The sequence below is a fragment of the Antechinus flavipes genome, chromosome 1 (genome assembly GCF_016432865.1).
Source record: "Antechinus flavipes isolate AdamAnt ecotype Samford, QLD, Australia chromosome 1, AdamAnt_v2, whole genome shotgun sequence".
NCBI classification, from domain to species: Eukaryota; Metazoa; Chordata; class Mammalia; order Dasyuromorphia; family Dasyuridae; genus Antechinus; species Antechinus flavipes.
This window is the reverse complement of record NC_067398.1, coordinates 247,199,378-247,224,366: the sequence shown is the minus strand read 5'-3', so window position 1 is coordinate 247,224,366 and position 24,989 is coordinate 247,199,378. Positions and strand designations below refer to the sequence as shown.

At 34.1% G+C, this 24,989-nt stretch overlaps 1 protein-coding gene across 2 annotated transcripts in view; it reads right to left on the bottom strand.

The window, feature by feature from the left end:
- The window catches only part of FBXL18 (F-box and leucine rich repeat protein 18), a 166,448-nt gene that overhangs the window by 119,912 nt on the left and 21,547 nt on the right, over window positions 1–24,989 (bottom strand). For both annotated transcript variants that reach the window (XM_051999925.1, XM_051999934.1), the window contains exon 4: window positions 12,906–13,124. In XM_051999925.1, coding sequence (XP_051855885.1) covers window positions 12,906–13,124 — 219 coding nt within the window. The remainder of the gene's footprint in view (window positions 1–12,905; window positions 13,125–24,989) is intronic.

Below are 24,989 nucleotides of genomic sequence, written 5' to 3'. Positions count from 1 at the left end.
TTTTTAAAACTTAATTTTATTCTCATATTTTCTACATATTATTTTATTCAATGCTAACAATAATCCTATGAAGTAGGTGTAGTACCTCATTTATACATAAAGAAACCAAGGCTTAGAGTGCTTAAATGAATTTATCTAATGTCATACCACTAATACTAGAAGCAAGAAATGTAAACTTCAAACTCCAAATCCATTGCTCTTTCCATTAAACCAAATTGTTATACGGGCCAATTAGTTCACAACCAATCATTAATCTAAATCACAAATCCTTTATTTCAGTCAAATCCCTGACAAATGTCTAAGCCATGAAAGATACAGGCTATTCTTCTTCCATAGCCAAATCTTCATGACACTGGCATGGGAAAAAGAGTAATCATTACACAGTCTTCTTCCTCTACTATCAACTCCAATTCCTGAGGTGTGTACTGATTTCTTTCCTTCTTTTTTTTTTTTTTTTTTAAACAAAAGGGATACAGAATAGTAGCACCCAGTGGATGAGTATTTAATTTTCAACATGTGCAGGGAAAGAAAGTATGGCATATTAAACAGAGGGTTAGTCTTGCAGTCAGAAATACCCAAGTTCAAACCCTGCAATCTAACACATTTAACACGGGTGATAAAAGTATACAAAAAATTTGAGTTACCAAGATGTATTAATTGAGAGAGTTTCTACACTATGAATTTGCAAATGAAATCACAAGTTTGGATCCTTTCCACTTCCTACCCCAGTTTATTTAACCTTCCCACCTCCTCCATTCCCCAATTTCCCCTCTCCCCAAAAAAGGATCTTCATTTACCTTAGCTAGTTTAGTTTGTCCAAAAAAAGGAAAATGTCTAGTTCACGTCTTAAGGTTTAGTTTTTCTTTTCCCTTTATGTAAGTAAGGGCATTTCCCTTTACCTTCCTAAAAAAAGGATTGTGGAGAAACATTTGCACTGCTGAAGGAATCTCCATTCTAGGAGTTGCCTACATGAATCACAGATCTGAAATTGAAGAAGGAAAAAGCCAGCTGCTTTAGCCACACAAAGCACTCTCTACTTGCTTGTCTGAGAAGATTGGACTCAATGATTTCCCTCACCCTCTACTTCCCGTACCACAAGCTTTGCCCTGCACTGGCACAATTTCTAGCCAGCTTGTTTCAGGGCACCTGAGATTTCCAAAGACTCTGTAAGTCCTCTGCATGACTGAAGGTCAACTTTCTGGCAACATCCACATTCTCAAGATGGAGAATAACAGATACTAATATACACTAATTAAGGCAATTAGGTGGGTAAACGGAGTGACTGAACATCATAAATTCCCCTGCAAGTTGTACCACTAACCCCAGCAAATTCTAGCAACAGAAGATGGTCAGAGAGAGTGTGGGATTTATAGTAGCATAAGTTCCCCCAGGTTTTTCTGCCAGCCAACAGAGCAACAGTTATTCATAACAACCCACACTGATCTAATATGGATCAAGAACCAATTGAGATGGCTAATTCCTAGTAATATGCTAGGACATTTAAGTAGGCCCTTTTTAAAATTTTAAATTTTTATTCACATAGTTTTATATCACCTACATTTACGACTAGTATCTTTCTCTATCATTTCCCAGAAAATCATTCTTTATAATAAGATTCTTAAAAGAGGAAGAAAAATACCAAAAGCTCCTCAAATTTAAAAAAAAAAAAAGGTTTAAAGAATGGAAAGGGACCTGTATGTGCAAGAATGTTTGTGGCAGCCCTCTTTGTAGTGGCCAGAAACTGGAAACTGAGTGGATGCCCATCAATTGGAGAATGGCTGAATAAATTGTGATATATGAATATTATGGAATATTATTGTTCTGTAAAAAATGAACAGCAGGATGATTTCAGAAAGGCCTGGAGAGACTTACATGAACTGATGCTGAGTGAAATGACCAGGACTAGAAGATCATTATATACTTCAACAAAAATACTATATGATCAATTCTGATGGACTTGGCCCTCTTCAATAATGAGATGAACCAAATCAGTTCCAATAGAGCAGAAATGAACTGAACCAGCTACACCCAGGGAAAGATCTCTGGGAGATGACTATGAACTATTACATAGAATTCCCAATCCCTCTATTTTTGTCCGTCTGCATTTTTTATTTCCTTCACAGGCTAATTGTACACTATTTCAAAGACCGACTCTTTTTGTACAGCAAAATAACTGTTTGGATATGTATACATATATTATATTTAACTTATACTTTAACATATTTAACATGTATTGGTGAACCTGCCATCTGGGGGAAGGGATGGGGAGAAGGAGAGAAAAAGTTGGAACAAAAGGATTTACAACTGTCAATGCTGAAAAATTACCTATGCATATATCTTGTAAATAAAAAGCTATTAAAAAAAAAAAAGCAACATAACAACAAAAAAAAATGAATGGTATATGCAGACTTTCATACCCATAGTTCCCTCAGCCTGCAAAGAAGCCTGGTGGAGGTATCTTCTCGTATTTCTTCTTTGAAATCAAATATCATTATATTTTCACAGTATTCCGTTTTATTTATTCTGAACTTAGCCACAAAATAAGATGGATATTTCCATGTACATAATAGCTGAGAAAAAGGAGACTACACAAAAGACTGCATTTTTCTATTACGTACAGATTGCTTATCATTTTAAGATATAAGTTCAACCTGTAGCTTTCAAAACTGCCCTGCTTTTCAGTGTTTCTTTCTGACCTTCCTTCAGTTTTCTTCTGAATTTAAAAAAGATATTTTAATAAGCCTTTTTTTTTTCTTCTCACTCCAGTTGTTTTCTGATAATTCTTTCTATTTACATTGTTTTAGTCATGATGTTTGTATTGTTTTTTTAAATTTTGATATCTTGTGTTTCCATTGTCTAATTTCTCCTCATAGACTCTAACCCATTGAGAATCTTCTTACATAACAAAGGTCATTTTTTAAAGAAAAAAAGGGGGAGAAAAGAAAAATAAACAATCATCAAAATTAATATATAGTAAAAAAAAAAATCTGAAAATATATGCAGTGTTCCACAACCATGGGACTCCCACCTCTGCAAAAAGGGGAGGGGGGGGTGAGTTGAGGGGAGAGATGTTGAAGAGGAAGAGTTCTCTTATCTTTTCTTTTAAGGCACACCCATTTGCTCTATATAATTTTGTAGCATTTGCTATCTATGGTTTTGTGGTGATTGTTCTTTTCCTTTATATTGCTGTAATCATTGTGTATATTGTTTATAGGGTCCATAAAAATTGTGTATAATAGTTTTCCAGGCTGTGCTTACTTCATTTTGCACCAGTTCACACAAGTCTTTCCCTATGCTTACTGATGCAATAAACATGGTTTTTCAAAAATCTTGGTGTAGTTTAAAACTTTTGGGACATGTTGTATTTTGATGTGCACAGATCATATGTCTAGCAGTAGAATCTCTGAGATAAAGGATAGGAACATTTCTGTAATTTTTTTTTTTACATAATTTCAAATTGTACAATTTCTTTGACTGCTGGCTTAGATTTTCTTTTCTGTATCTAAAGTTGCTCTGTATCAAGACACCTAACAAATTCTAAAATTGACAAAGCAGCAGTCCATTTTTTTAATATGATAGTTCCTTACTTAGAAACAGAAAAATGGGCTAAGAATGCTCTAAACCTAATTTCTAAAATTGTAGATAAGAAATTGGGCTTTCAGCCCAATATAAGGAGTCTCCTTATAACAAAGGCAAAAAAATACTAATAAATGGAAATTCTATTTGCAACCAAGTGGAGCTGGAAAAGCATTGAATAATTCCTATGAGACTAAAGATAGAGAAGGACTCATCTCACAAGCAGATTGGGGGAAAAAAAATCAACTTTCATACTATATTCTCTTTCATTTCAGGTATCCTAAAAATAAACCTTCACCTTCTTTCATGCCCCTGGATGTAAAAGGATTGAGAAGAGTTGAGATAGAAGAGAGCACTAGGAAAACACAAATAAGATTATTCATAAAAATCAATAGTGAATATGTTTTTTACTACATACAAATTTGAGCTTAGTGAATTATAAAAACTATTAGTTATTTCTTCTTTTTATTGAACTTCTACATTTAACAGTACAGAATTCTAAAATTACATTAAATTAACCAAGACTTTCCAATGGATTGATGATGAAACAAACAAAACTGAAGAGGCCATGTATAAGATTGTATATAACAGTAGCCTTGGTTGCCCTTCAGATCATTTTTAGAGCAACTGAGACAATCATGTACTCTTTCTAGTCTTTATGGTGTTATTGTCATCAGAAAAGTAAAGAACTGGGTGAGAAAAGGATTATACTAAGATAGGAAATTCAGAGCAGTATCTTTGTGGAGACATCATTGTTTCCAAATCAATGATGGATGTACCAGTAAAAGATTTTTTAAGTCTTTTAAAACTATCTTAAAACTAAAAAAAAAAAAAAAAAAAAAAAACCTTTAAAAACTATCTTAAGACATTTCAAATGCTTCAATCTTTAAAAAAAAAATCTGTTTAAAATAAAATCCTTCTTGTGCATCATTTTCCTTGAATTAGACATAGTTATAAGGAAACCAAATTTCTACTCCTGCTGAATATTTACTGCTCAAGTTCCTCAAATCAAAATCTTCTAAGATAACAAAATCATGGAGGTAGCCTCTGTTATAACAGAGTGATTAGAACTTCTGGATGAAAGTGAACAGCAGATACAAATATATTCTTTTTTTTTTTAATTTTAATATCTTTTTATTTACAAATTATATGCATGGGTAATTTTACAGCATTGATAATTGCCAAATCTTTTGTTCCAATTTTTCCCCTCTTTCCCCCCACCCCCTCCCCTAGATGGCAGGATGACCAATACATGTTAAATGTATTAGAGGATAAATTAAATACAAAATAAGTATACATGTCCAAACCACTATTTTGCTGTACAAAAAGAATCGGACTCCAAAATATTGTACAGTTAGCCTGTGAAGGAAATCAAAAATGCTGAAGATGGCCAGGTCCATCAGAATTGACCATCATATAGTATTGTTGTTGAAGCATATGATCTCTTGGTCCTGCTCATTTCACTCAGCACAAATACATTCTTAAAAAAAAAAAAAAAAAACTATCTTTTCACAAAGTAGTATTCTCAAGTAATAAGTTAAATGAGGAAAAGGAAAACCAGATCTAGATCCAATTGAAAGCAGAACTGTTTTACATCTACTGATTTCCCTAAAATTTTCAAGAGACAAGCAACTGTTCCTTAAGTCTCAATAATTCATCTGGGAAGAGACACTTAAAATAACTAAATCAACATGATTTTTCTACATAGAGAAAAGCAAGGCTGTCTCCAAGACATAGCAAATATTGATATTGCAGAGACCCATGAAAGACAATAAAAGACAAACTTAATAGATAAAGAGCTTAGACTTCTCCTTCTCCACTAGAATAGCCCCCAAACATAAAAGGCTGAAGTTTGTTTTTCCTTTGTTTTTTAAAAGCCATTCATTAGTTGGGGCAACAAATTTGCTAGATTTGTGATTTTTAAGGTAAGAGAATATGTAATACATTAAAAAATAAACAAAATTCAAATACATTAAAATGTAGATTATTTCTTCAAATTAAATAGTTCTTTTTTCTGTTTAATTTTTGGAATAAATAACATGAAGAATCAGAATGCCAAAAATTAGTATTTCATTTGACATTTACAGAATATTAACATAACATAAACTCACAGTAAGAACTTCAGAAACATTCTCTTATCAATGTAGTGCTTAATCATGACTTCAGAATACTAATGGTAAAGCACCTTTCCAACCTCTCTGCAGAAAGGTAATAAATAAATAAGTATCCTGTCAATAAAAAGTTATTTTCAAAAATAAATAAATAAATAAATAGATGTGGACAAAATCAGACAGTTTCATAATTATTGTGTTTGATTTGACTTATTTGTAATAAGGGAGTATTCTATTCCCAAGAAGAAGTCATAGTGAAATGACAGTGGCCTTCAGGTGATAACACATCAGGTAGGAGTCAATGTTTCCCCCCTTCCCTTCTTCCTCCACTAAAGTGATAATGGGAATCAGGCCTAGGAAAGTGACCCTCCAATTCTCCCCACTCATAGTCACAGACATGCTCAGCCAGATCTTCAACCCAAGCATCTGAGTGTGATTATGAGAGCCAGGGATTCTGTAGCAGCTTTACACATCTTGAGTTTGACTCAATCTTGATGTCACCTGGAACAGAAAGAATAACCCAGAACCTTGGAACAATTTTGAGTCTCACTAATCAGTATAAAATCTACTAGGTTAATATAGATTATAGACAATTGAAGAAAGAAGACCCAAAATTCTAAATGAAAATTATCTTTTAAAAGTTGTCCAGGCTTTCCAAAAGCCATCCACATAAACTAAACCATTCAATCATGAAATGTTGGGTTTTCCTTCATCTTGCACTAAATCATGTGGGGTTTAACAGATGAATAAATGTGATGCTTGGGGGGAAAAAAAGAAAGAAAATGACAGTAATGTTAAAAAAGAAAAATTTAGAAGCAACAATAAAACAGTAAAACACAGCAGTACACTAAAGTACAGCAGTTTTGATGGGTGGGTGGAGATGGAGAAGAGAGAATACGAAGCATATTGCAAAATCAAAACTCAAGAAGACTTTTAAACTGTTAGTTCCCACCAACACAACTGCTGTTTTTCAAAGGAAGCCTGAGAATTAGGAAATGCACAGGAAACATAAGAAAGAATTCCAGACAAATTAAAAGGAGAAGAGAGCTGAATATCTTCATTTGTACAAATATATTTCCACTCTACCTCTCCATCACTTTCAGTCATTTAGAACACAGTCTAGAACCCAAAAGAAAGCAAAACAAGTGTATGAGCTTATACAGTTCATGAGTCTCACAGGTCTTTTACCCTTCATAAATTATTTACTTTTATTTTATATATAATTCTTATCTTGTTTTTGATCCCACAGCACATCAGTCCTCAATACTTCAGTACATCTGTGATCTCATTAATAAGGCTACTTGTGGAGAGAGTAACTACAGAATGCAGACATTTTCTCATCCTATTAAATTCTTGTTTATGTAATAACATAAATCCTCCACATAAAGTCCACCCAAGGTGCTAAGGGCTTTTCTCTCCAGTCCTGCATATCAGACCCAGCACAAAGGCTATCCATTATTCATCACTAATACAAGCCCAACTCATCTCCTCCTCGAATTATGTGTGTATATCTATAACACCCACACACAGACACACACACATAACTGTTAGAAGATATTTTTTATGCTGCTTCCTGTGCATAATTGTTTATTAATATTCTTTTCTGACATTTTAGTATCCATTGCCTTGTGAGTGATCCAAGATCTTAATTTTTTTGGAGATTATAACGTCCACAATCATCACTAAAAATATTGGTGCTAAAAAGATAAGATTTTTCTATTTGGATTGTTCTAAGTGCTATGCAATTTATAAAATACATTACAGCTTTATTCAATTCAGGATCCTATTTATTACACACATGCAATATCTGTCCAAGATAGATATGCTAATAGACCAACTTGCTAATAGACCAACTCAATAGGGTTGTACACTCAACAGTACAACACAGTCTGGAGAATAGGCATTGCTTATCCACTTGGTTTTTCCTGTGTGGATTTTCAGGCTGAATCTCATTTAGGAGGTCCTGGAATGTTCTAGGTTGCAGTCAATAATATCCTTCACCAAAAAAACCCAAAAAACTGAAGAGTCTCATCTTCTAAAGGGAATCCCTCTCCCATCTGGACTGGGTACTCAACACCTTTCATGTAGCAAACACTTTGGTGAACAGCCACCTCCCTGCTTTATTCTTCAATCAATAGTAATAATAAGAAAATTAAACATAATTATTTCTGCTGTTACATATATCAAGGAATTTGTATGATCTTTATTAAAAAAAAAGTTTTATTGGTATCTTTTGATTTGCCATTAGTCATTTCTAGATATACCCTTCTCTTCCCCCACCTCTCCATCACTTCAAATCTTCTCTAGTAAGAAAAATAATTAAATGAAAATAACTGATGATGCCTGAATCGAAGGATGACTGCAGTCCTCAAATTCTATGATTCGGGGCCTCATCACTTTTTTACCTAGACCACTCTAAGCTTCCCAGCTAGTCTCCCTTCCAGTTTTTCCTTTCTCTAATACAGCTATCATATAGGTTACAAAATAATCTTGGTGATAAACAAGTCTGACCATGTTACTTGTTTGCTTGATAACCTTCAGTAGTTCCTTCTTGTTTGTAGGATAAAATACAAATTCTATAGTCTAGCATTTAAGGCTTTCCATAAACAGATTCCAACCTATTTTTTGTAGATTTATTTCATATTGTGACCTGCATATCCAATTCATCAATATATCTTGCAATTTCTTTCCCCACAATGTTTCTCAAAAACATTCTATGTCTCTCCCACCTCTACTCGCAGCTGCATCTCTAGTTCAAGCCCTCATTATCTTTCACCTATAAAATATCCTTTTAACTAGTTTCCTTGTCTTATGATTCTCTACTCCAATCCATTCTCCACTCAATTGCCAAAGTGATTTCCCACATCTCTTCCATGTTCAATAAACTCCAGTGGCTATTAGCTCTAAGATAAAATAAAATCTTCCATTTGGCATTCAAAATTGGCTCCTTCCTATCTTTCCAATCTGCTGACATATTACTCTTCTCCATATACTCTAACAGTGTGACCAACTTGGCCTACATTCTGTTCCTCACACGACACCCTAACTATTACTCCATGCTTTCCACTGGCCATCTCATGTCTGAAATATTCTCCCTCCTATTTGACACCTCTTTGGATCCTTCACTTTTCAGAGTCAGTTCAAATGCTGCCTCCTACAGACCTTGCCTAGTTCCTTAGTTGCTAATGCCTTTCCCTATAAGGCTACCTTATATTTACTCTGTATGTATCTAGTATGTACCAATTAATTTATATGGTGTCTCTTCCATTAAGCTTCTTGAGTGCAAGGACTGTTTTTGCATCCCCTGGGTTTAGCACAATGGTTGGCATATAGTAGGCATTTAATAAACATTTTTTTTGGTCAGACTTGCAGTCTCTGCTACTGGGAAGGCTGAGGCTGGTGGATTGCCTGACTTCAGGAATTCTGAGCTGCAGGAAGACTAAAGCTGATCACAGCTGGAATCATTATGGAAGCCTCTGGAAGTAGTGGAACCTCAGGCTGCCTGAGGAACAAATCACTGCAGGTTGAAAAAACAAAGGCTGTTAAAGCTTCCAGTATTTATCATCTAATCTTCTCACTTGAATGAACAATATTAATGACATCCTGAATTCCAGTATTGAGACCAGTATTGAGAATGGTTCTGTGAGTGGTCACACTATTTCAAGCCTGGGCTAGACAGGCAAACTCAGTCTCCCCAAAAAAATAGCATTTTGAGTGACTACTTGATTGTGCATCCATAGTTGTCCACCCCTCTTCCAAGCTATGTTTTGTTATCTGTTCTCTGGGACCAAAACTGAGACTAAAAAGTATTTAATACACTTTTTACTTAAAATATCATATCTACTCATTACCATATAGTACAATAGATAACTAATATATATGCTATATATAGTCATGTATATTTTTTTTCCTGATTCTACTTCTCTTTCTCTCTCACATTTAAGTTCCCATTTTTCTCTGAATTGCCCATATTTGTAATTCCTTATGGTACAATAAACATTCTATTACATTAACATATCATAATTAGTTCAATCATTCTCCAACTGGTAGGCACCCAGTTTATTGCCAAGTTTTTTGCAATAACAAAAAATGTTGGTATGAATATTTTCCTATACAAATAACATGCCTATTTTATTCCCTTAAGAGTACAGGTTCAGTAGCAGAATCATTGGGTCAAGATATGATCTTTACATATGCATAGTAAACACCTTGCTAGAGAGGTTTTTTTTTTCCCCTAAAGTAATTGGGGTTAAATGACTTGTCCAAGGTCACACAGCCGAGAAGTGTTAAGTGTCTAGGGTCAAATTTGAATTCAGGTCCTCCTGACTGCAAGGCTGGTGCTCTATCCACTGCACCACCTAGCTGCTTCTGGAGAGGCTTTAAAGCTAAATTTTACTCTACTCTACCAAATGCTTTAGAGTCAAACAATAAAGCTCAAAATAAATCTTCTGTTCCTTATGCCTATTAATCAACTGCATAGCTATAAGAATATGGTCTTCTATAAAATACTGTTTGCAAAAGCATAATCTTTCCCTTATTTTAATTCAGGATGTCATTAATATTGTTCATTCAAGTGAGAAGATTAGATGATAAAGTAGATGATAAGAAGATGAGATGATTAAAGTAGTAGACATGTAGATCAGTACTGATTTACTCATAACTGCCTTTTTTTGAAAGGACTATCATGTATGTTTTTCTGAATCTTTTTATATTTTGTCCTCATCTTTTGGATATGTGGAGAACTGATGCCTCAAACAAAATTTGATGCTCAAAATTGTTCTCTCTAGCCTGGGACTCCTCTACTTCTACTTGGTGTAGCCTGCTGTTCTTTCTTTTCTTTCTTTCTTTCTTTTCTTTTCTTTCTTTTTTTTTTTTTTTTTTTTTTTTTTTTTTTTTTTGGTTTGTTAGTATCATTTCTATTTCTTCATTAGACGAATTAGGCATACAAGACATGGATACTGAGTTCAAATATGGATATTCCATTGAAATCGATAAGGAAAGTAATTTGTTATAGAAATCCTGACACACCTTTTCTACTTTTCATCTATTTGGTGTTCTTTTAGTTTCATCTTTAAATGTTTTTGGTATGATTTGACTTAAATGGCTCTCAAGCCAAGCTTATTTCCACTGGTTTATAAGGTGATAGTTTTCCTAATCTTCCACTGTTCTCATTTTTGAAGCTGAATTTATTTTGTAAATGAGCACTGTCATTGCTTCTGTCTCTTTCTGCTTAGCAAAAAAATAAAGTGTTTACAAGCCATGAGGCAGTTACTAGGATGTTTTGGCTTTCTTGTTCAATCAGCAACTATTTATTAAGTACCTATTACATCAAGCACTGTGATAGGATGACACAAGAATTAAATAATTCCAGATCTCATGAAACTTATTTCTATTGTTATGCCTATGTCTTTCATAGATTAAAATTCCAAAGCAAATGGGCAGTTTGTGTTGATATTTGTTCCTTAATGCAAACCCCATATATTTAAAGTCAGAAACTTATCAAGTTAAAACTATTTTAATTGCAGGTTTCTTCTTTTCATCTTTCTTGTAATACACTCTTGATTTTGTTCTTTGCTCTAATAAGTTGATAGTCTAAGACAGAAACAGATGATTCAGAAATGATCCCTTAAAATGGTAATCAGTTTTTTCTATCTGTTAAAATAGCTGATTACATTTTTTTGGTGATGTTATTCAATATCACCATGTTCAGTGTCTTCTGACTATCTTCTTGAAATATTTACAAGGTATAAAGCTTCAGGTAGTCTACAAACATTTGATCACTTTTATTTCCTGATCCTAAGATATATTTTCCAACATACTTTTCCATGTCCTCTACTACACCCATCTTTATATTTATATTGATGTTTTATATATATAAATATATTTATATGCAGATTAAATTTGTTAAATCTTATTAAGTTTTATGTAGAATTTCTCTACCTCATCCTCTGCAACGGATGTTGACACATAAGCTGCAATAATCTTCAAGGTGGTCTTTTCATTTATGTTCATCATGGGCACTACAAGGCAAGATGACCAAGTGTCCCATTAAATTATGTTTCTTGTTGCCTTCAGACATAGGATAAAACCAACTTTGAAAATTCCTTTATTTGCCTCTTTTAGGAATGCCTGTAAGTCATCATTTTATTTTACTCAACTTCTTTCTTCTGATTTCATTTATAGTGAGAATGTCAATATTGAAATAATCCAGTTCCTCAAAATGTTCAGTCATTTATAACTGAACAAGGATCTTTCATTTAGATTACAAATAGATTAATACTCATAAAGGATCCAGGAACTACGTAAATCTTAGCAATCTTTCCATCCTTTTCAAAAGTCCTAATGCTGTCACTCTAGAAATATAAGAGGATCAAGCAGAAATGAGAATCACTTTGTATTTTTCTTTGTTTCATAGGTTGCCGTGGCAAAACAACTCATCATCTAATGGTCAATCTTCTAGTGATAAGCTTTCTCCATATTTAGTCAGACTGCTCTTTGGGCAGCACATACAGTCTTACACAAAGACTATAATCAAAGCATTCTCAGCATGCTATAAAACCCAAAAGAGCTTGCATTCCACTGACATACCCTTCATGAAGCCCAGGTTATCCACACCACCAAGAAGTATCTGAGTAGTATTTTTGTGGCATACATTAGAAGATATAAATTTAAAGCTAAGGAGTAGAAACAATGAAGAGAAGTCTTAAAAACTAAAACTAAAAAGCAGACATAAGCATGGCAGTAAGGGCACTGTCATATACTTTGACAATTCACGAGGACAATAGATAATAGGATAATTTTCCTAACAATGAAACAAAGTAGTTAAGAAAGGGCTAAATAATGTTTGATCTGTTTTGAAACACAAGGAAGTATATAATTGGAAAAAGATTTTAATTTTTAAAGTAATTTTTTTTTGGACACTTAAAGGGATGAGCATCAATTACTGGGAAAATTCATTTACAAGGGACATTACATTCGCCAACAATAACAAATAAATGAAGTATAACTGAAGTGATACCAAGAACAAGCTTTCTGTATTAAATCACCATATGATTATTTTTACCTAAGTATAATTGATAAAAAGTCAAAAACCTTAAGAAAGTCAATTGATACTCTTTACAGACATATTTATCCTGAATGCTCACACCATTTGAGGACACAAATGGTATGAGCACAAGCACTGAGAAAACATCCTACTCCAAAACTTCTAACTCTCACCTTCGAACAATGGACTGCTGAAGATTCTTGCAGGCAGTGAGGGACTCTCCTGTAAACATGTGGCACATGATGAGCCCAAGACAGCTGCTCATGAATGACATCACAGCATCTGACTGCAAAGTACCGCTTCGGGAGATGATACAGAGACGCTGAAGGGAAGAGCAATGACTCAGAGCCTGGAAGAACTGAGCATTCGCACTGAAGTAGGGCTGCTCTAGTCTGAAAGAAAAGAAGATGAGCTATGATTCTAGATAGAGAGAACAAGTCCAAAACATGAATAAACAGATAGATCCAATAAATTCAGACACATAGGATGATAGAAAGTTAGCACTTAAAGGGATGTCAAAAATTAAAATTCATCTAACCTCTTATTTTAATGATGAAAACAGTGAGTCTCAGAGAGTAAAGTGACTTGCCCATGATCACTTAATAGCAATAGTTGGGGACAGAACCTAGATCTACTTGATCCCAGATGCAATGCTCTTTTTACCACACTGCACTGTTTAAGATAATGCAAACTAACTACACAATAATGAATTTTAAGACCGAGAGTATCACGATGTAAAATAGATATAATATCTATAATACTTACCCCATAAGATTGTCTTAAGAGGAGAATCTTAACAGGACCATCTCTTTAAAAGAAGATAATTTATTTAATAAAGTGATTTACAAAACATAAAGCATGATCAACTACTCATCATTATTATTATTAAGAAGTAAATAATAATAGTCAAAATTTAATACATTTTAGAAGGTAGATGGATTTAATAAAATGTTTAGTTGTGAACAAGACTATCATTCAAAACTATAAATAGCTTTGAATATGGACAATACGATGGACAAAGTTGTATTCAGTGCCTTTAATTGAGGCTTTTTTTACAAAAAAGGGGACAGTTTTTTTCCAACCACAGAAAGGAACTAATGTCCTTTCCTTCCCTTGTTTCACTGAAACACAAGTTTTAAAATATTCTTTACCTATCCCACAATACTTTCAGCAAAAGGATATTACTGGCTCTGTATGGTGATAAATTGAGTTATTTATATCAAATATTCAAAGTTTCCTAGAGTCTAAGGGACTTTAAAGTTCCAAATTTACTGTGGGAAGAAAGCATGTCAAACTTATGAAAATTCATGGTCCATTAGTATATATCATCAACTGTTCCCACTCCCAGAACCTGCAGTGGTATACCTATCCATCTTATACTACCTACCATAAGTAATATACATTCTGAAAACAGAGAGTTGTATATTATGGACAGAAGTCCAGATAGAGTCACCTTGACCTGAGACATTCCTCTATGGTATATCACCAGTTCAATTTTATGAAGGACCTTTAATAAACTAAGTTACAGTGTGACAAATAAAATCCAGTGGAAATTTTAGATGGTTCATTTCTTGCCGCAAACTGACAATGTCAAGAAACAGAAACACAGGACTATGCTGATGAGTTATCCTATTGGGATAGCTATATAGGGAAAGACAGTTTCTTCCTTAAAAAATTAGTACAAAAAGGCCAACACCCACACTGGTCTCAAATAACCTTTTCTGGGGAAATTACCCAAAGTAATTTCCCCAGGAAAAAAGAGGGAATAATAATAAAAAACAAGGTTGCTTTTTAATCACCAGATCTGAGGAAAAACAAAAATGCTTCAAGAATGTCACGTGTTCAAATTTCAACCACAGCAAATGTAAAAACTAGGAAGATTTTGTTTCAAATTTCCAACTAGTCATTAATACATTAGGAAAATGCCAATAAGTCATTTTACTTGTGATTAGTCAGTGAAGATGGAAGGACTTTAAAATTCAGGCCAACTTCAATTAAAAATAGGCACTGCTTAATTTGTGCACATAAGTTGAAAGTAGAGCCTGCTCTAGACCTTAACAATATCATTAACTGTATCAAACAAGTGAAAAACCTAAAAGTATTCTTGAGGTGAAGAATGCAATTTGTCATTAGGGACTAAAACTAGTTACCACCTGCTAAATCTAAAAATCACAATAGTCATGCCTACCAAAGCAATACATTTGGAAAAGATCTGCTGAAGTAAATTAGCAATTGTCCAAGTTTCACTGAATAACAAGAAGGTTCCACAACTTCCAATTCCATCTACATCAAATTTTTACAGTTTTTTTCATAAATTTTTTTACAAGCTACATCCTTATCTCTAACTTTTAATTAATAAATTAATTGTATAAACTTTATTCAATCTTTCTACTGCATCTTTTCATATATCCTGCAGCCTACTGCATGCATGCTCCTGGAGAACAAAGACTATTACTCTTATTTGTATTTCTAGCATTTAGCACAATGTTTTTTCACTCATTCATTGATAGTATTACAACTACAAAGGACCTTTGAGATCATCTAATCCAAAAGTCAGCAAATTATTGACTATGTTTGTATAGCCCTTCACCCTTCTAAGCCAAGAATAAGTTGTACATTTTTAAATAAAACTTTGCCATGGATTTGGCCATCAGCATGAATGATCTTAATCCAAACTCATTTTATAGATGAGTGAGCTAAGAAAATATAAGGAACTTACTGAAGGTCTTAGTGCTAATTTATTGAGAAGCAGTGGAAAGGTTAGACAGATGGGTCATGGGCTTCTTTTTTAAAAATGATTTCATTAAGTTTGAACTTATGGAAAATATACATGAAGATGGATTACTGACTCAAATATAAGTAAACTATCTAACTTAGGGATGGTACACAGAGTAACTAATTTTCATTTCTAACATGCTTAAATGTCAAGAAATCAATTCAGCTCTAAAAGATGCATTTACCATGTCACATGTAGTTGTTCTGTCAGTTTTCCTTAACTGTTTTTGTTATAAGGGAGGATTCTATTTGTCTTTAGAGGAAGAGGCAGGGGAAGAGAAGAAGGAATGTATAGGGAAATGGTATCAATAAAGCTTTTTCTTTTTTAAGAGAAATTCAGATAACACGTGATCCTGTCCTTAAAAAAAAAAAATGCTTAAATGCAGCTATTAATTGGAAACTGATTTTTAAAAGGTATACTTCCATTTTCAGAAGGGGAAAAAAGGCCAATTTGGAAACACACACACACACACACACACACACACACACACACACACACACACACACACAGCTGTTTAAAGCCTGAAGCAAGGGAGGCAATAAATCTGTTGCAAAACCTATATTCTTCTCAAGCTGGGCAAACAAATTGCTTTTCCCTTCCAACAGTAACATCGCTACTGGCATCTGACACAAAAGCACAAGAGTAGCTCTTGTTCAAGGATATGAGGTAACCAACAAATGCTATTTGTTTTGTATGCAAAGCAATAACTCAATACGGCAGGTGAACTCATCTTATAAGCTAGAAAATGGGAGGAGGAAGATTGTGGAGGGAAGTACCATAGCAAAAACTTTGGACACTAGGTGGCACTATGGTCTCACGTTAACATTTCTAAGCCTATAAAAATGTTTTAAAATCTCACAGTTTAAACCTCTATGTCTACACATAAACACACATATTAAACGGTTAAGAAGCCAGCTCCTTGGCACCTGGATCTCTCCCATTCACCTGTTTAAAAATCTTCCTGCCAACTTGAAAACAAGAACCATACTGTGTCTACTGGGGTATAATTAGGTGGAATTCCTTTTTGGAGGAAGCTATTTTTTTTCTGCCACCTCTGTCCAAAATAGTCTTGAACTCAGGGGATAAGTTCCTGAATGCCCAAACTTAGCAGAATGACTGACTATTAAATAACACCTTATATTATACTTCATTCTCATTAACACTTATTCTCAAAGTTCTCAAACAATCAGCAAGCACTGTTTGGAGATAAGAAAAACAGACAAAAGGCTACATACACAACACTGCAAAACAAAATCATTTTTTCCTTTCATACACAGTAACAACAGCTAATTGACAAGCAATCTGCAGAATGGAACCTAATACAACTGACTCAATGCAGCTGTTAAACCTGAACTAACTACAGGTGATTCTGTCAATTGCTCAGCTTTCTGTATGATAGAGTGGGAAAGGAAGAACAGACAGTAAATTAGTTTTGCTGAATATAAAATCTTAGTATTGCTATGATCTGTTTTCATATCAAATGATTTCTTTCTTCCCTTCAACTTATGTGATTCTCTTTCAATCCTAAGAGGGGAAGTACCTGGTTTCTGAATTCACATAGCTTTGTGAGAAGACATTTCAGAAATTCATGGGATCTAAAATCCAGCATGGTCACTTAAGTTATGTTGCCCACCTGATACAGAAAAATGAACACTTAATTACAAGTTGGGAAACCTAGACTCCAAAACTAACTTCGCAATAACTAAATATATCATTTCATTTCATTTCTCTGTAAAATGATGGGGATGGAGTCCAACAGTATCTCTGGTCTTTTCTAATGCTTATATACTAGATCAAAGTTTCCCCACTGACTTTGAGTTCTATTTTTCCCTGCATCTTACAACCTCTTTAGATTTCAGTTATCTCACCTATAAAACAGAGATAACACTTATCAACTAGCCCACAGCAGTTCTAAGGATTCTAAAAGTTTTAAAGTTCTAGCTCTAAGAAACTGACATTTTAATTAAAAATTAAATTGCCACTAAAACACACCCAAACTCTCTAGATACCCAAATTACTATTTCCAAAGAAATCAACTTAAGTTTGGGGATAAGAAATGTGTTCCCCTCTGCAATTTCACTAGTTTCTTAATCGATATGATCAATTCATGTTAACTTTATTCTCTCCTGCTTTCTGAGGAAAAAAAGCTATTTATTGTCTTATTTTACAGTACTCAATAGCAATAGTTCTTCTAAAAGATATATGTACATTTTGCTCCTCAGTGACATCACCTACTAGGTCAGAAGACAAGCCAAAGACTGAAAATTGAAATTATTTGATCTTGAAACACAAACCCAACTATAATTTCATCAGTATAATATCATCATCAACAAACAAAAAAATCCTACAAACTTTTAAATGCAACTGAATAGAGAAAGAGAAAATATATCAGTTCTGGGGCAAAAAAGAAAGCACTAAATGATTTTATGGATCCAAGGATGATGACTTCCTAAGTACTGACCTGATTATATCTGAATGTTCACCTATGAACCTTCTCTTTTTCACTTAAAAATGCAAAAGAAGTCGTCTCCTTAAATTCACAAGTTCTGATCAAGAGGTACAGAATGCAAGAGGGTAGGGCCAGTTTCATCTCTAAGCATTTGAAAACTATTTTTCTTTTTAATACTATTTCTTCCTATCAGCTTTAACCCAAGGATGGGTAAGTACCACCTGCTCCTTTCATCTCAGTCTGCTTTGGCTCTTCTTAAAACGATCATAGCAGAAGGCAGAAATTCAGGAGAGAGTTCTAAATTGGCTACATTTTAGGAACTGGCATTTATTACATGCAAGCCCTAATTTACAGAGTTATGTGCCAAAAGTTCGTTTACAAAGAATCATTTGGAACTCAGAACACATTTTCCCATAGTAACAAAATAAACAGGCCAGATTACAATTTCTTTAACCCATACTACATTGGAACTATATTCACTAATTGACCCTAACCACCATTTCATAACATTGTTTATGTAGGAAAACATATTTCTACTCCCATAAACACATAACCACAAGTCCAGGCAACAGGAAGAGTTTGTTTCCCATTGCCTTCTCCTTCAGCAGAAGACTTCTATTTCTTCTGCAGCAGTGATGGGCAAAATAGAGGGTATCCTGCACATGTAGAGACTGAAGTAGTAGCTAGCTCTTCATATGGCCATGTATGCATTATGTTTGTAAATCAGGCAAACCACTGAAACTCAATCTTGAAAGGTGTGACTGTAAACAAACTGTAAGTCATATATGAAAATTACTCATCATTTTTACCATCTTTAGTATAAGTACACACATGCATACCGCCATACATTCTCCCATTTCTGTTAAAGGTACCAACATACTTCCAGTTTCCTGGGTTCATAACCTTAGCATTCTCCTTGATACCACTTAACCAACTACGTGTCAAAGCTTGCCATTTCTCCTCCATATCTTTCCCAGCCAAGATCTTTTCTTTACTGACTGACATCCGTCTCAGATCCCTTACTATACCAGTCCAAGCTTCACACTTCTGCCAAAGGAATTTTCCTTAAGCAAAAGCCTGACCACCTGACTCCTTTGGCCAACTTTAGAGGCTCCCTATTGCCTCTAGGATCTAGGATCAGAGTTTTGTTAACTCTGAAAGACCTTTACACTCAGGCCCCAACCTATCTTTTAGCATTATTGAACATTACCTCCGACACCTTGGGATACAAATACTGGCCCCCACTCCATTCTTCGCACATGACACCCAATCTTCTATCTCCATTCTTCTAACCTAGTTATGCCCCCATGTTTAGAAAATTTCTCACCTCCATCTCATAGAATCTCTTCAAAACACAGTTCAAGCATAATCATGAAGTTTTTCCTGTGCTCCCAACTGCTAATACTCTCCCACCCCAATTACTCTACATTTAACGACTTTATATTTATTCCCTTTTCATTTATTCTACATACATACTTCTCGTCTCCTCCATTCGAGTAGAAGTTCCTTGCCAGCAAAGAATTTTTCATTCTTTTTGCTTCTATTTTCAGGGCTTAGCATTTAATTCTAGGTATTTGATAAATGCTTTTAACAAACAGTTAAAACAGTTCAACCCATTGAACTTGCCTCAAAAGGTGATTAAGGATAATATATAGAGAACATTTTGCAAAATATTAATGGATATTTATGTGGTACTTTATTAAAAAGATCTCGTTTCCATCTCTTAATAAGAGCTAACACTGACAAAATATAAGATTTATAGACCTGTGAAGAAGGGATTGCAAGTATTATCATCCCCATTTTACAGATGAGAAGCCAGTCAGTATCACATGACTGACCACTACTAAGTGTTCAAAGTAGGGCAGATTACTTGCAATTGAGGAAGAAGAAAAATTACTTGCAATTTAAAGGCTCACAATTACTAGGAAAGGAAGGAAAAACCTATCAGATTTTATTCACAAGGTAACTAATAGTAAAAATAACAACTCACATTTCAATATGCTGTTAAACACTTACAAAGCACTTTTCTCCAAACAAGGTCTGAGGTCAGTATTATTATTATTAATAGTAGTAGCAGTAGTATCTCTATTTTACAGATGAGGAAACTGTAGAGAGGCTATAACCCTATTTAACTAAGGTCTCCCAATAAGTTGTGAGTAAATAAGAAATGACAAAAACAAAGCTAAAGAAAAGGAACACAAAATAAAGATGAAAAGTTACATCAGCCTGCAATCAGAGATGATAATTAAGACCAGATGTTGCAATTCTAAAGCACGAGTTCAAAAGAGAGAAGTTGTGGTTAAAATCTCCTAGGCTAACATGAGAGCTGCCAAGATTTCCCAAGAGAAATGATCTTATTTTATAATTTCTAAAAGGGATGACAAAGAGAGATTTGACTATATATGGAAAAACAGACAATGCAAGAGGGCTGAGTTCAAATCCCTGAATGCCTAGAAGGAAGAAAGACATCTTCTTTCAACTGTTAGTATTTTGCACTTCTTGGAAGTATAGCCAGCCATATTCCTTTAATGGCTTCTTCCAAACTCCTTTCCTTGGCAACCCTATTACTCTCTCCAAAATCTATTTCGTGTTTATCATTCCTGTGCCTATTTTACCTCTTCATTTTAGGCTAAGAGGGAAAAAAAAAAAAAGTAAAGCCAGAGCCCCAGACTATCAAAGAAAGCAAAGAGGTAAAACCCCAAATCTGGAGAAAACAGCAGCTAAAAAATAAAAGACCAAAAACACTGGAGGAATTGTGGAGAGGCAAACACATGAATATACTGTTGGTAGAACTGTCTGTCCAGTTGTCCAACCATTCAGGAAAACAATTTAGAATTATTCAAAGCATGTAATTAAAATATCCATATTCTGTAACTTGGAGATCTTACTAACCATCTACCCAAAGAAGTCAATAATAAAAAGGTCCCATATATGCTAAAATCTTGTAGCAGCACTTGTACTAGCAAGCAACTGGAACAAAGTAGATCCCAATCAATTGAAGGAATAGCTAAATAAATTTGCCACAGGAATATCATGGAACATTATGCACTGTAATACACAATAATTATGATAAGTATATAGAGGAGCATGGGAAGATCTATCTAAACTGATGAAAAGTAAACTAAACAGAACAAAAAAATATACATGAGGACAACTGAAATGGAAAAATCAACAATAAAAAAACAACAGGAATTGATTGCTGTGAAATTAAAATGGCTTCCAAGTTAGCTTCCAAGAAGAAATATGAGAACAGAAAACCTTCCTCCAAGTATGGAATAACTGATGTCTCCATTTGATTTGCAGAACCATTTTTCCTCTTTTATTCTCCCCCTGGGGTCCAGAGGGAGGGGGGAAAGAGGGAAAAAGAGGAAGAGAAGAAGGCTCTTTTGGGAAAAGCAGATGTTATAAAATTTTAAAATGTCATAATAATTTAAGACCATAAAATTAAAAATACCAACAAGCAATGATTATTGTTTTAGAACAAAAATAATTTTCTATGAAAAAACATTAGGATGGTATATACTATCAAATGATTCATAGGCCAGATTTTACTTACAAAGTAACTAATAGTAAAACAACTCACATTTCAATAGTGTTGTAAGCATTTACAAATCATTTTTCTCCAAACAAAACTCTGAGGTCAGTAGTATTATTATGCCTATTTTACAGATGAGGAAACTGTAGAGAGACTAATAACCCTATAATGACTAAGATCTCACAGTTAAGTTTCAGGCAAGAGGCAAAAAAAATCTATGTCCTGATTTCAAACCTATCATTCTTTCCAATACATCATGTTTTATCTTTGATGATTAATGATAAAGGCGAAGAAAAACAATTATTTTTATTTGTTCTTTGGTTAGCAATTATCCAGTTTACTTCATACCTCTCAGATTAGCTAAGATGACAAGAAAAAAATAATAAATGTTGGAAGGGATGTGGGAAAAATGGAACACTAATACATTGTTGCTAAGCAAGTTGGAACTATGCCCAAAGGAGAATCAAACTGTGCATACCCTTTGATCTAGCAGTATCACTACTGTATCTATATCCCAAAGACATCACAAAAATGGGAAAAGGATCCATGTGTTTATAGCAGATCTTTTTGTGGTGACAAGGAACTGAAAATTGAGTGGATGCCCATCAATTGGGAATGGCTGATTAAGTTCCTATGGTATAGGAATGTAATGGAATATTATTATTGTATAAGAAATGATGATCAGGCTGATTTCAGAAGAGCCTGGAAAGACTTATATGAACTGATGCTGAGTGAAGTGAACAGAACCAAGGAATATTGTACACAGTAACAATGTGTATTTTTTTTGTATTATATAATGACTAACTGTGATAAGACTTGGTTCTTCTCAACAATGTGGTGATGATTCAAGGCAATTCCAACAGGCTTGGAATGGGAAATAGCAAACACATCCAGAGACAGGACTATGGAGACTGAATATGGATGAAAGCATGGTATTTTTCACCTTTATGTTTGGTTTTGTTTTTTTCCTTTCAGTCTGATTTTTCTTGCACAACATGACAAACATGGAAATATATTTAAAGGAATCACACATTTAATCTATATCAGAATGCTTGCTGTCTTGGGGTGGGGGGGAGAGAAGTGAAGGAGAGAGAAAAATTTGAAACATAAAATTCTACAAAAATGAATGTTAAAAATTATCTTTACATGTATTTGGAAAAATAAAATTCTATTGAGAAAAAAAATCATCCGATATTAGGTAATTTTCAAAGTTATGAGGTTTGACTTAGGTTTAATGGAGAGATGTGATCTACAAAGAAATACGTATTTTCATTGTTCACATTCTCTGGGCCTTAATTGTCTAATTTATAAAATGAAGATAATACTATAGTACTTATCTCAGAGTTGTTGTAGGGAAGACAAATGAAATAATACCTAAAGCACTTTGCAAATTTTGAAGTATTATAGAAATAATAGCTAATATATTATTGTATCTGTAAAACATGGGCAATGTGGAGTGATGTAAAGTAGGTCTCAAAAGTCAGCAGAAATCTAGATTCAAATCCTCCTTTTCAAATACTAGCTATGTGAACATGAGTTAAGTCACATCTTTGAGCCACAGTTCCTTCATCCATAAAATGGAGATAACAATATGTATAGTATTTACTTCAAAGTGGTGGTGTTAAGATCAAAGGAGAAAATGTACATAGTATTCTCTATAGACCATAAAGTGCTATATACATAAGCTATCACTATACCTTATCTATAAAATGAAGGTGTTAGATAAAGGATCTTTCTCATCTCCAACAATTTATGACCCTAAAGGAAAACTGGGGGCAGAAGAAGGTGGAAAGATGGGGGTAGAAGAAAACCACAGGATCACTCTCTTTAAGTAACTTAAGTGACTTTCCTATGGAAGAAAGAATAGATTTGCTTTGTTTTGCTTTAAGAACATAACTAGGATCTATGAAGAGAAGCTGCAAAGAGCAAACCAAGGTTTAATCCAAGGAAAAAAGTCCTCAAATTACAACCATTCCCAGCCTCAGCAAATGGTAACTTACCCTTCACAGTAGGGCTAAATGACCACTTTTGTGAGAGATATAATGGTAAAAAGGCTTTTTACTTGTGCAGTAAGAAAAACTAAATGCTTTTTAGAGGGCTGCAAGGTAACATTTGCAAAAACTGACAGACCAACCTTAAAATTTTCGAGGCTTAATTAAAACTGTTATCTCAACCCAACTCAACTCAAAAAGGACTCAGATTCATTAAATAAAGGAAACTCTCCATTTCAGAACATATAGAAAAGTAAGTCTTAGACAAGAAACTATATCCTTCGGATACTAAAATCTTTTAATGTTTCAATTAACCCTAACTGCATGGGAGCTTTGGAGGGATTTGAGAGAACTCTTTCCACTCAGGCAAACTGTAATCTTGCTACACATACATTTTTTCTCCTCCCCTCTCCTCCCATTTTCTTTCTTTCTCTCTTTCTCTTTCTTGCTCTCTCTCTCTGAAAAGTCAGTGTGAGTTTGCATGGTTAAAAAGTTTTCATCACTGAGTTGTCCTCCCGTTGGTGTGAAAAGCTTTTTCAAACTTAGCTGGACTCATCCTCATATGACAGCTATGCAAGCTAGTGATAGGCCTATACTCAAAAACAACCGAGCAAAGCCCTGATAAATGCTGAGATTCTCTGGCAAGACTTTGAAGAATCCAGGGACATTCCTATGACATGATAAGGTACTGTATTTCATACAGTAGCTTACTATATTTCAGAGGGTCTTAGAATCATAGCTACTGAGATGGAAGGGAAAAAAAAAAAAAAAAGACAGATAAAGAAACTAACACTCAAGAGGTTAACTGTCTTGCCCAGGGTAAAAGAATATAACTGAGCTGGGGTTCAAATTCCTGTCCTCTGACATTAAGCCGAGGGCTCTTTGCATTACACTATGTTGTTTTAAGTGTGTGCACATGAACGTGCATGCACAAACATAAACATGCATACACAGTGTCTAAAGATGAATTTTTTAGAAAAGAATCCCATCTGCACTATCTAAAAAATAGCAAAAGCACAGGCATTTCATCATTATGCCAGTAAATGTTTTTTTAAAACCTTTGACTCATTTTAGTTACTATTCAGTAAAACTGGGGATTTTTTTGTTTCTTTAAGCAAATCTATGTCTGAAAAGCACTCATAAATATTTTCATAAGCCAATGTTTTCAGCAAAAAAAATTTTTTTAATGATCCATGAAACAAACTTCAAATAAGACTAGATCTGGAGCTCCACATTTTTGGATACACAAAACTAAATTTCTATCTTCTTTTATGCAAAAATAAAGCCAAAAATTTACATAAATTTAACTTTCTGATTGAAAAATGTTAAATCAGTAAGAGTTAGAGAAAGCAGAGCTACAGTTCTCAAAGCAACAGTAACATAGATGCAAGAGACAGTGGTATAAATAACGGCTAAATTCAAAGTAATACATATGCTCAAGGGGTGAGCTACCGTTGCTGAGAAACAAAGCATAGGAGAAATGTGTTGGTTCAACACAACAGTGAA